This window comes from Anneissia japonica, unplaced genomic scaffold (assembly GCF_011630105.1).
Source record: "Anneissia japonica isolate Jap-2015-1 unplaced genomic scaffold, ASM1163010v1 scaffold2266_len499427_cov150, whole genome shotgun sequence".
Lineage (NCBI taxonomy): Eukaryota > Metazoa > Echinodermata > Crinoidea > Comatulida > Comatulidae > Anneissia > Anneissia japonica.
This window is the reverse complement of record NW_022711849.1, coordinates 12,067-25,710: the sequence shown is the minus strand read 5'-3', so window position 1 is coordinate 25,710 and position 13,644 is coordinate 12,067. Positions and strand designations below refer to the sequence as shown.

Genomic DNA, 13,644 nt, shown 5'->3' with positions numbered 1-13,644 from the left:
GAGTAATGCGCACACAAGGACACGGACACACACACAAGAGACACACAGACAGACACACAGCACGACACACACATGCCTTTCACCCGTCCTTCACTGAGGCGGGGTACTCACCTCTCCTTCGCAGAGGCGAAGGTAATTATGAGTTTTAAGTGTGTTTTTTTTTATCATTGTTTACTATAGTATACAGTAATTGGTCAATTTTAATACCTCGAAAACGGCCAGAACTTTTTCCGATGAACTATCCTAGTCGGCTAAACTAAATGCATATATTTTTCAATTAAAATGAGTTTTATAAATTCTATGAAAATCCTAACATTGGGGATGATGCAAGTAATTTAACAGCCATACATTGTTATTATTATTATTATTATTATTATTATTATTATTATTATTATTATTATTATTATTATTATTATTATTATTATTATTATTATTATTGACTTTTCCAGCAGTACTGGGAAAAGCAATTGTCTTTCTTCTGATTTTTTTTCTTTCTTTTTTTTTTGCATATATTTTTTCTTATTTTTTGCACTATTTTTTGCTTTTCCGAAGCATATGCCATATATCAAGGATGTGCCTCCTAATATTTAGTGTCAGAACCAAAGTGATTTAAGGTCTAAATTGCATATTTAAAAAACAGGTCAACTTGATGTGAATGAAACTTAAAGGAAAAATTAATCAAGTAACAAGAAAGAAATAGTAATGTGTTAGTGAAGAGCCAGTGAAGGGTGTAGATTTGAAGGCCTTTTTCAAATTTTGAGGATCCAGATCTCAATATCTTGAAAAAATTTTAAAAACAAATGGGTGTAAATGAAACATTCTATAATACTGTGTAAAATTCTTGTAAAAAATGATTAAATTTTTGTGCCGATCAGCTGTATAGTGTAGATCTGAGGACCATTTAAAGGAAAAAGACCCAGACCACATATTTGGAAAACGGAGCGCCTGGTCTGAATGAAACATTCGGAAAAATGTTAAGCAAGTTACAAGGAAGAAATTATTAACTGCTGGCGACGAATCAGTCGAAGGCGTGAATAGGAGGGTCGTTTCAATTTTTGAGGACCCAGACCTACTGTAAATATTAAAATCATTGGCTATATTTTAAACCTTGTAAAACAATTTTTCAATGTCGGGTAAAACAAATTTTTGTGACGATCCTGAGTAGGGTGCAGATATGAGGACCATTGACAGGAAAACGTTCCAGACCAAATATTTCGTCACACATTCAACATTCAGAAAAAGTTTGACCAAGTTACAAGGAAGATAGTATTATATGTTGGCGACGAATCAGTCAAGGGTGTACATTGGAGGGTCGTTTAAATTTTGAGATCCCATAAAACGATCGCATGAAACGATCCTATAAAACGTTTTTAATAGGTGTAAATGTAACTTTCTATAGTAGGTCCAGTGAAGAAATGACTGAATTTCTGTGATGATTCGGCGTAGGGTGTGAATAATGAGGATCATTTAAAGGAAAACGTCACAGACCAAATATTTCAAAAACAGGTTAAACTGATCCGAATACAAGTTTCTGGAAAATTTAACCCAAGTTACAAGAAAGATATTATGCATAGGAGACGATCCAGCTTAGGGTGTAAATTTGAGAGTCATTTAAATTCCTTACATCCCAGTTATAGATTGATAAATATGACACTTTGCAGAATAGTTGTTCATGTTGAAATGAAGAAATGACCCAATTGTATGACGATCCGCAGTAGGGTGTGAATAGGAGGACCATTTAAAGATTTTTTTTAGACAGTTGACTAAAAATTATTTAAACACAATTTCTGTTATTTAAAGCGCTAAAACCAGTTATAGCTACGTTAAATTGAAAACTACCGTAATATGCATGAACAGTTTTTTTTTTTTTTTTTTTTTGCCCTCAGTTAGTCAGAATCGCTATGAACTTACAGGTCACGATGTACCTCGCTATTACAATTATAGCCATAGTTCAAGTCTAATAACGTGGAAGTGAATTTAATTTTCGTATTTTCCCACTTCATTTGTTTACACTTCATTAAAATTATATTACTTTTCCTTCTTTGTTTTTATCTAATTTTTATCTTTTAACGACTTTTCTTTTTTCTTTTTTTTAAATTTCAACTTCAATTTTTCATTAAAGCAATGTTTGTTTTTCAAACAGACATAGTAAGCCTAGTTATTATTATTATTATTATTATTATTATTATTATTATTATTATTATTATTAATATTATCATTATTATTATTATTATTATTATTATTATCATTATTATTATCGTTATTATTATTATTATTATTATTATTATCATTATTATTATTATTATTATTATTATTATTATTATTGTTATTATTGTACATTATAATATCATCTAATAGCAATTCCAGAAATTTCCTTGTACTGCATTTTGTTTTGTTTTTTTTTGTGTTATGAATTTAATTTAATAAATTATTTTTTTTCTTTTGAAGGCGTTAGAGTGAAAGTTTACTGCAAGAATGAAGAATCTGAAAACTATCAAGCAATTGAAACCATACTCGAAAACCATGTAAAGAAGTTTCGAAATCCTCACCACCCGCTTCATATTAAAGTAACAAACTATTTTAAAACGCTTAATTTGAAGTTCAATGGAATGACAACGGGATGTGTCATTTTGCATTTTTCTGCAAACGATGCTGGAGTAGAAAAACAACTATTATGTCACGATGTTCGTAATAATATTATGAAAGTACTTGCAGAAATTCTAATTCCAGTCAAATTTCAGAAAGAATTTTGTCAGGAATGGTCAATGAATACAATCAAGGGGAAATATGATGCTTCTTTAATGGAACTGGAGACTCATTGTAAGGAAGATATTTATATATATTTTACTTTTAAAATTATTTAATACCTTAATCTATATTGAAACATAGCTTTGAATATATATTATAGATTTAATAATTATAATAGCAATATGGCTGTGTAAGCACATATGTTTTAATTATCGATCACGTAAATATATAATAGAACTATAAGTAAACTACAGTATATTGCGAGATTGGAAGTATCAACAAAATTATTAACATCAAATTTAAATATAGTTGCTGAGTTTACTGTAGATAAATGGCAGATCCAGAAGCTCCGGTGTTGTAAGATTTCAGTCTTGCCTACCCAAGATCTGCCACTGCAAATTACTAGTATGATTAAATTATAATATTTAATAAAACAAGGTCTCGTAATCTCGAAAGCTCGGATGATGCAGTAGTAAGATAGACTTTTTTTTAATAATTAGAATGTTCGTTTGTACAACATTAAAATGTTCTAAAATTGAAAAAAAATAATAAATAAATAAATAAAAAATAAACTGTCTTAAAAAATTGAATATCAAGACGCGATTTGAGCTCACTGCGTCGTACGACGAATCTACATTTGCTTCCGGCGAGCGATAGATGACGCAATGCGGAATGCTGATTGTCAGTGGCATTCTGAACGGATATTCATTAAAAAAAACCGTTGGGTCCGCGTCTTCGCGTGTCTTCTTCGTCGCGTTGCTGTGACGTCGCCGTTGCACGCAGTGAGTAACTGGCTTTATGATCTTTTAGAACACATCGTTGTCCATTAGCACTATTCATCCAATTCCAGACAATCCGGATTTTCATGCATTTTAATCTTAAATCTAAAATATTTCACTCTCGCCCACCCAAGATTTACTGCTACGGTAAATTACTAGTTTGATTAAACTACAGTTAGTTTTTTTTTTCAATAATTAGAATCTTCATTTGTACAAAGTTAAAATGTTTTAAAAATGAAAAAAAAAAAAAATAAAAATAAATAAATTAAAAAAAAATCACACACTGTGTGTAGGAATACTACGAAAGCCTATTAGGGCCACTAGAATATATATTTTTATTTAGTAATTACGACTTATATGTCGACATTTCGACATACGTATGTCGTAATTACGACTTATTATGTCGAAATTTCGACATACGTAAGTCGTAATTACGACTTATTATGTAGAAATTTCGTCATACGTATGTCGTAATTACGACTTATTATGTCGAAATTTCGACATACGTATGTCGAAATTACAACATAATATGTCGAAATTACGACATACGTAAGTCGTAATTACGTAATCGTAATTATGTATTTTACAATACAAACTAAATCAGACAAACAGTATAAGTCCCAATGGCAAATATCCCCACCACTGACGCAGGGCCATCGGAACCACACCGGCCGCACAGGCTTTGGCCGGACGACTTTTTCCCAATTGTATTACTTTTAAAAATAAATATACTCTGATACCTGAAGTTAGTATTAATGTTAGCATTAAATTGACTTTTTAATGTTGTATACCATATTTAAACAAAAATCCACCATTTTTCATTCACCGTTTTTTTATTGCCCATGTACATTTAAACTCTTTTGACAATCCTTAACTTCAGTAATAAGGATTGATTTTTAAAATCTTTAGAGATTATACATATAAATAGTGGCCCAAGCCTATGTCGTAATTAAGACATAAATATGTCAAAATTACGACATACGTAAGTCGTAATTTCGACATATTATGTCGAAATTTTGACATACGTATGTCGTAATTACGACTTATTATGTCGAAATTTCGACATAATATGTTGAAATTTCGACATAATAAATCGTAATTACGACATAAAAATATATATTTCAGTGGCCCTAATAGGCTTTCGTAGTAATCGCCGATTTGTGGAGGAAAGAGTACCGAGAGATTTCCCTAGTGCTCTGGTTCTAATGCCTGGTGTATTTTTTGTAACATAAATCCTGTGTTTATCAATCATCACTTTCAATTCTCTTCCGGTTTCGCCAATATATACTTTTTCACAATTGTCACATCCAATTTGATATGCGATTCAACAATGATGTTCTTTTGAAATTTGGGCTTTTGGGTGAACAAGGGTGTATTTTAACTTGTTTGGTTTGATGAAGGTGTTGATATAATGTTTGAATGATTTTCTTAATCTTTCAGTGAGGCCTGGGACATATAGTAGAGCAACACTAACCTGGTTTTTTCCCTGTTGGCTGTTGTTACCTCACCCTGGTTTTCGTTCTTCTCATCTCTCTTTTTCTTTACCTTGTCAAAACACAAATCTGGATATCCACATGCAGTTAATGTTTTCTTGATATGAACCATTTCTTCTTTTTATTGTTCTTCTGTCGAGACAATGTTTTTGCATCTATCAACTAGAGTATTGACTACGCTAATTTTTTGTTCAAGTAGATGGTTTGATCGGAAGTGTAGGTATTGGTCCGTGTATGTGGGTTTACGGTAGACGGATGTTGTGATGGTGCCATTGTCTTGCACTTTAATCAGTGCGTCTAAAATGGTATAGAATTATTCTGCATATGTTTAGTTGTGAATTTTATTTGCCTAGTAGTATCAATATTATTATGATGTTGTAGTATCTGTTCTTCTTTTCCCATAGGGATGATGGCAAGTATGTCATCAACATAGTGACGCCAAAAAGTAGGTTTCATATTTTTTTTTTTTCGGTTGATGGACATCATCTTTAATTCTTCAGCAAGTTGTTTTGAATTGTTCAAGTGAAACTCCGTGTTGCCTATTAGTGGAGACAGTAAGTTGGAAAGTAATTTGGAAACTTCATAGTAGATGTTGTTGATATTGTCAACAATAGGTCGTAGTGGGCAATAATTGGTTTTATGTAGTTTTGGCGTACAGTATCCTAGGTATTATTTCAGCTGTGGGAAATTATTTGGCTTTTAATTAGTAGGAAATTTTCTTTTCATCCATAAGTCTATTTAAAATTTTTGTCAGGTTCCTTTTGAATATTTTTGTTGTGTCTTTGACGAATTTTTGGTAAGTATCTGTGTCTTTGAGCATGGTACTGACTTTTTCCATATAATCACAACTGTTCATAATCACTGTTATTGTGGAGTCGTATATCAAATTGTTTTTATTTTGATTTCATCCTTAATTTGCATTTTATGCATTATTTTATATTATTATTATTATTATTATTATTATCATTATTATTATTATTATTATTATTAATATTATTATTATTATTATTATTATTATTATTATTATTATTATTATTATTATTATTATTATTATTATTGGAGGGGAGGGTTTTCTAATACATTTCATATATTATCATTTACCATTTATTATCTACTGACTCTTTTGTTTCCTTTGTTTTTAATTAAATCTATATTCAATATTCATTAATGAAAATATATAATTTTTTTTTAAATGTCCGCCACATTGGATTTTAAGATTGCCACCAAAATTTTGAAATTTAGGCAATTTATTCATGTTACAGCACACATTAATACAAGATGTCTACAGTACAAACGATATCTACCTGTTTTGAACGTTTAAACATGTCATGCAATAATCAGAAATAGGCGCCATTTGATTTCATGATAGCCACCAAATTACTATTTTTGTTAATATATCCATATCTACCCCAAGCACTAGAGATTCCCCATGTTTTATGATGTCAGGTTGTATCATGCAGTCATCAGAATTATATCAGAAGGCTGCCATAGTAATTTCAAGACGGCTGCCATATTGCATGTCAGGATATCTGCCAAAGTATTTATAATTTTGTCAGTACATTGTGTTCATATCTATCTGTCGAAGATTTGTACTCATGCTTTCAATAATAGGGAGCAACTTGCAATCATCAGAAATTATATCAAAAGGCTGCCATATTAGATTTCAAGATCGCCACCAAAATATTTGAATTTTACTAAAACAGAACTCTCAATCAAGGATTATATATACATACCAGACACCTTTTTTCCTCCGACTAAAAATTGTTGGTAGTCATTTCGAATTCCAATATGGCAGGCATGTGACATAAGTTCTGATGATACTATCATGTTTTATGATACTCTCTGATATAGAACATATATGATTTAATTGTCTATCTTAAGTTCTGAAGTATAGATATCGACAAAAAATACCAATATTTTGGCAGCTATGTTAAAATCTAATATGACACAATTTCTTATAACTACATGATACTCACTGTTATTGAAAACATGGGTGAAGGTCTTTGAATGGAAGTACTAAGTACATAACAGTTATTTTGCAAACAAATTGCACTGGTAGGAGAGTTTTATCAAACCACATTTATTTTTAGATTAAAGGTGTATAATGCAGAATACAAAAAAAATACAAATCTCTTAAAATGAAATAAAAATTAGCAATTTTGAACCTAAAAGTGTACTTCTAAGTGTACATTTTCACCTATAAATTTACAGCGAAAAATGTTGGAATCCCTTTATGTTATTTTATAATCATAATGTTACGTATATTTTAAGATGATGATGATGACGGCGACGACGACGACGACGACTACAGCGGCGGCGACGTCGGTGGCGGTATTTATAATGATGATGATGATGGTGATGATGATGATGATGATGATGATGATGATGATGATGATGATGATGATGTTAATGACATTTGTGTTTTGCAATGGACGATGAGCAATTGACAATGCATTATGCATTTTATTTTGGCAGATATTGACATGGATCCTGTTGATGTCGGTGAACCATTATGTTTATGGAATAAACAAAGTGCAGGTAGAATATTTTAATATTATAAACATATGTACATAATGATTGATTTTTTTTGTTATAAATTTATTTGATCTGAACATTATTGAATTTGCATTAATGATAATAATATTTATTTGGATAACGCTTTCTTAATAGCAGCACACATCACATTAATGGTGCATCCAAATTAAAACTATAACAATCAAAATCATTAAAACCAACAATAACTAAAGAGGTATATGTATGTATGGTGCATGCACGTACATATACATACACAGACACACCCACCCACGCATACACATACACACCCACACACACACACATACATATCTACACACACATAAATACATACAAACACAAACATACACACATACACAAACATAGATGCACATACATACACACACACATACAGTACATATACCTCCTTCACTTAAAAAGAAAAGGCAAATTAACAGCAAGAAATACTTAATTAAATGAAATGAACTACACCAGATAATTTGTCAGCATAAAAAAAACATATAAATCAAGCTGATGAGCTGCAGATATGCAATAAAAAAAACATAAATAGTACTAACGAACTAAACAAAGTTTACAAGGTATAAAAATAAAAACAATAATAATGTAATAAAAGATACTTTAAATATGAGTAAAATTATGAGTTTCCAAAAAAAATGAAAATAAAAAATGCACAATTACCTTTCGCCAAAACCAACTAGCTCACTACTAGGAGATTAAAAAGCCTGCTATCTTGTTACTGCAGCAGGGTGTTCGCTTTCGTTCGAATCATCGCAGCAACTTATTCAGGAAAATTGTACTCTCATCAATTTTCCTCAGCGGTTTTATACTGTTTCTCTTCAGTATCTAGCTACAGTAGCTGTAATGAACTACGGTATTAAAAGCAACTTATTGGTATTTCGTATCGTAAATGTGTGTGTCATGGTTATTTCAATTTCTGAACATGGACGTATTAATAAGATATGGACATAATAATAAGTCCATGTTCGGAAAAATATCTGAATATTAACAGTAGCAATATTATTAGTATAAGTCGTTAAAATGTATATGATGCAAATACACCTAATATGGTTTCCTTTAAATATAGAGTCCAATAAAAAATGTTTTTTTTTTTTTTTATGCACATTTTACTTTCACATACTATCATATTCGCAACCCCCTCCCCCAATAAACACAATTTCACAGGTCTGTCATATACACCAGTTTTCCCCTTTATCTGCGCAGAATGCAAGCGTCCATCAGTGCCTAAGTAGGTTTTGATCACTAATTCAAGAGGCAACTGTGACCGATAAGTATTTTCAAGTCTCATTAGAAAAAGGCATTATCTGCAAAATCCAGGTTTTGACAAAATGAGAAAAACGCGTTTGTTTTTAGAAAAAGAAAAGAACAAATGATATTCAATTCTTGCAAGTATATTTTTAAGTATATTTAACTATAATATTAAAATAAAATTGTTATTATTAATTATCTACAATAATGTTTAAAGGTATTGATGAATTTTAAATTAGTGCATGATGAATACTATATATGTATGTCGCTGTAATTTAAAATAAAAAACATTTTTACTTAAAAATGTATTCTAAATTTTATGTAAAAATTAAATAAATATTTTGAAAATGTACTCGCATTGAAAGTTATAACTTCTTTATCGAAATGTTAAACAAAATGTTTTTTAAGTAAGGTATACAAAGCAAAAACCAATAAAGAATGAAATAGATGAAATGTGTTTTATATATTTTAAGCCTGGTGGAGCTTAGGTGGATTAGCTTTCGGCCAGGGGAGGGGGTTTGGGGTGTGGGCTGCGGGTTGTATATTTAAAGTAAATTTGCAGGTAAATTCAAAAGTTATCTATATTTTATGACATGTTTCTAATATAATACCTGTAACGTCGCTAAACGTTAAAAGCGGTGCAATTAACAAAATTTACAGTTGAACTCAGCATACATTTTACGCGTTCTGTTCATATATTTCTTAAGGTTTTCCAACGTTTTAAAATAACAGATTATCAATGGTATACAATGATTCAAAGAATGAACGAATGAACGATGAACGAACGAACTTATGAACGAACGAACTGTGAACGGTTCAAACTGAAATAAAGGATATAAAATAAATCAGATCTATAGGATATGCTTTCTATGCAATAATATTTAAATGAACAGGATTATTAAACTAATTTAATAATTATGGTTTCTAATGATATAAACTATTAGAGATAAACATTAAATATAAACTCACATCACTGAGTCTCGTGGGTGTATGTAGTATCCAAAGGTATAATTACTATACAGTATGTATTTCTCTCCTATGTCTACAGCTTACAAAGGTATCAGCAAAAATGCTACATATCCTGTGTAATGCTGACTAGATATACCAATATGATAATAAACCAAACATTGTATGAATGAATACAGTGTTTTTATAAACTAAAGTTAACATTTTGTTGATATTGAAAACAAATTTCAGGGTGTTACACCGGCCCCAATACATTACAATGTATTCAAAGAAAGATACCCTGAAATATTTAAAAAAAAAAAAGACTTTAGGCTTATACTAATTTATCTATAAACGAACTAAACCTATATATTACTTTTATTTTTTTTAATATGTATGTTAATAATGGTTGGCTATCCCTCATCTGGTTTTCCTCAGCGGTATTATACTGTTTCCCTTCAGTATCTAACTACACAGTAACTCTAACCAACTACAGTATTAAAGGCAGCGTATTGGTATTTTATATCTTAAAGGTGTGTGTCATAGTTATTCAAATTTCAGAACAATACTCAATAATTTACAATAGCCCTATTAGCTTAAAGTTGTTGAATTGTATATGATGCAAATACAGCTAATATATTTCTATAAATATCGAGTCCAATATAAATGTTCTCTTTTCGATGAAAAGTTTTACTTTAACACACTAGGTTTCCAAAGCGCAACCTTCCAATAAACAAATTTTTAATACAGATCTGTCATATACACCGGCTTGCGTCTTGTTCTGCACAGAACGCACGCGTACATCTGTGCCTGGGTAGGTTTTGGTGACCAATCCAAGAGGCCATTGTGAGCGATGAGTATTTTCAAATTATACTAAAACTAGGTCACCCTTCTGTATGTTTCTTTTGGGTGTTAACCATTCTTTTCGTTCTTGAAGTGCAGGTAGGTTTTCACTTAACCAGAATACATTAGCCATATATTGTATCTGACGCCAGCGTCTCTTGTACAAGTCCTGCTCCACAAACAAACCAGGAGGTAAATCTGGTCCTGAACGCATATACAGTAAGTGCTTAGGTGTCAGAGGTGCAGTGTCATTTGGGTCACTTGACAATTTGGTAATTGGGCGGCTGTTTACAATATTGTCCACCACACACTTAAGTGATGCCAAACCTTCATCTAGTTTTTGCTGACCAAGCAGGCCACACAATACGGAACGCACAGTACGGATTTGTCGTTCCCATACTCCACCCATATGTGATGCAGCTGGAGGATTGAAGATCCATTCAATTTCTTTTTGATGCAAGAAATCACCAATTTTATGCTGGTTCAATTCTTTGAGCGCATGTTTAATTTGCATGCGAGTACCAACTAAATTGGTACCATTATCTGATCTTATTTCACGTGGTTCCCCTCTTCGAGCAATGAAACGTTGTTGGGAATTGATGAGAGAATCCGTGTCCAAACTATGTGACACCTCAATGTAAACTGCCCTTGTAGCGAGACAGGTGAATAGACATCCATATCGCTTTAGTTGGATACGAGCTCTTTTTACAAGAAAAGGTCCAAAGTAGTCCACGCCCACTCTATTGAATGGCGTTTCATATGCCGTAACTCTGGATTCCGGAAAGTTTCCCATAAGTTGTTTTTCAGCTCGTGCTCTCAATTTCCTGCATATTATACATCATGATAATATATTCCTGACGGTGACACGGCCCTTGACGATCCAGAACTTTAGTCTCGTTTCAGCCAGAAGACGCTCAGCTCCGGCATGCCCCGTCAGTTTATGATAGTGATCAATGATTAGTTTGGTAATATGGTGGGTTGCTGGGAGTAAAATTTGATGTTTAATCTGATACGGCAAATTGGCTTTAGTTAGCCTCCCTCCAACACGCCATATTCCATCATCTGCCTTTATTGGAAAGAGGTTTCTCAGTGGGCTAAACCTTGTTCCATCTGGTTTTACTTTATGGCAATTGTCCTGAACATATTTGATAATTGCCTTTTCAGCTTCCTTTCTCTCAGTAACATTTAGCTCTCCAGTAAAATGCTGCTTCTTTATTAGTATTTTCTTAAATCGAAGGATCCAAGCCACATATTTCTTTAATTGATACCACGATGAATATCTCTGCAAAAGCATGTCAGTAATGTTAACACTTTGTACCACTGAATATTTGAGCACACTTAAACTGTGGTTGTACCGGCCAGGCATTTTCATCTTTCCACAGGAATGATGGTCCATGAATCCATCGTTGGTTGCCTGTCAGTTTAGCTGTGATCCCTCGGGATGCATCATCAGCTGGATTAGATTTGCTGGGAATGTGTCTCCATTGGTATGGTGAACTGTGATTTCTAATTTTGGCAATTCGATTGGCAACGTAAGTCTGGAACCGACTTTCATCATTTTGAATGTACAGTAAAACAATCATGCTATCCGACCAATATACAGATTCCAACAAAGGTATTTCAAGCTCTCGTCGCAACAACTCGTCCATCTTGATTGCTTCAACTGCAGCAGTCAGTTCTAACCTTGGAATTGTCATGCCTTTCAGAGGTGCTAATCTAGATTTGGACATTAAGATACTGCAGTGAATCTTATCATTTACATCCGTCATCCTGAGATAGGTAACCGCTCCATATCCGGTTTCCGATGCATCAGCAAAATTATGTAGCTGATTGGATTTAATGTTGAAATCTGTTGGCTTAACACTACGAGGTATATTTAAGTTCCTCATGAGTTGAATGTCTTTGAGCCGCCGGCCCCACTGCTCAGCAATATCTGGTGGTATGACATCATCCCAACCATAGTTAAGACGAGAAAGTTGTTGAAAGAGCATCTGTGCTCTCAATACATATGGTCCAGTGTAACCTAGGGGATAATAGACGGAACTTACAATACTTAGCATTCCCCGACGTGTCATAGGTTTAGGTTAAACTTGTATATTGGACTGGAATTGATCTATGATCACAAGGAAGGTTGTCAAAGTTCATATTTAGGCACTTCAAAACTTTAGTCCATTCCTCTTCAGGTAGTGAACAGATAACTTCTCTGCAGTATAGAAATCCAATATTTAAGTCGAAATCCACCCCGCAGTAGTAGTTTCTTTAATTGGTGAACGAGAGACAGCTTCATCAACTGACGGCACGGACTTCAAGCAGTCATCAACATAAAAGTTTGTTTTAACAGTCTGTAATACCTCGGGGTGAAATTGAAACAGTACGATGAAGAGCAAAGTTGGCGCAGTTGGGGCTCCAAACACCACCAAATAAGTGGACAGTCATTCGGTATACAAGAGGAATATCACCAGGATTGTCGTTGGCCTACCACAGAAAGCGAAGGACATCACGATCAGAAGGTGTTACTCGTACTTGGTGGAACATACTTTCAATGTCCGCCATAAAGGCAATCGATTCTTTATTTATTATAGTTAAGTACCGGATTATGTGAGAGGTACCACACATAACCGTCATTTCTGTAGATCTCATTGTCGGGTACTAATTCGGCATAGCCGGCATCGAGAAATGCGTGCACTTCTGCCGTGTATCTGTCTTTAAGTGCGGCAATTTGACTCAAGCGTTTACCAAGTAGGTGCAATCTGATTTACAATTTGTCGGTTATCAGGCAAGTTTTCGTGATTTACTTTTAAATGGAATATTCATTGTGTAATGTCCATCTTTTTCTAACACGGCGATTAGTCTTTCCATTTACATATAACCTTTCGGCCACTGATGGACATCACAGTTTCCTTGGTGTTTTCAGACCAACAATTATCAACGTTTATTTTGCTTTGTGCATAGTGACTTGATGGCGATTAGTAGTTCCATCAGCCAATAGGACAGTTTATGGCAAAGCCCAGGATCATTCATACGCCAAAAGGTTCACC

At 32.9% G+C, this 13,644-nt stretch overlaps 1 protein-coding gene across 1 annotated transcript; it reads right to left on the bottom strand.

Moving 5' to 3' along the window:
- Positions 1-11,910: 11,910 nt before the first annotated feature.
- On the bottom strand, positions 11,911-13,042 carry LOC117107594. Its single transcript, XM_033249296.1, has 2 exons — positions 12,958-13,042; positions 11,911-12,629 (listed from the first exon to the last, which is right to left on the bottom strand). The coding sequence occupies exons 1-2, from the start codon at positions 13,040-13,042 to the stop codon at positions 11,911-11,913; spliced, it is 804 nt and encodes a 267-aa protein (XP_033105187.1).
- Positions 13,043-13,644: the final 602 nt, after the last annotated feature.

Bases quoted from the DNA above. Each gene is read 5' to 3' on its own strand.
- LOC117107594 (XM_033249296.1), bottom strand. From the start codon at position 13,042: ATGACTGTCCACTTATTTGGTGGTGTTTGGAGCCCCAACTGCGCCAAC. The intron at 12,630-12,957 runs GTATTACAGACT...ATTATCCCCTAG, and splicing joins TGTTTCAATTTCACCCCGAG to GTTACACTGGACCATATGTA.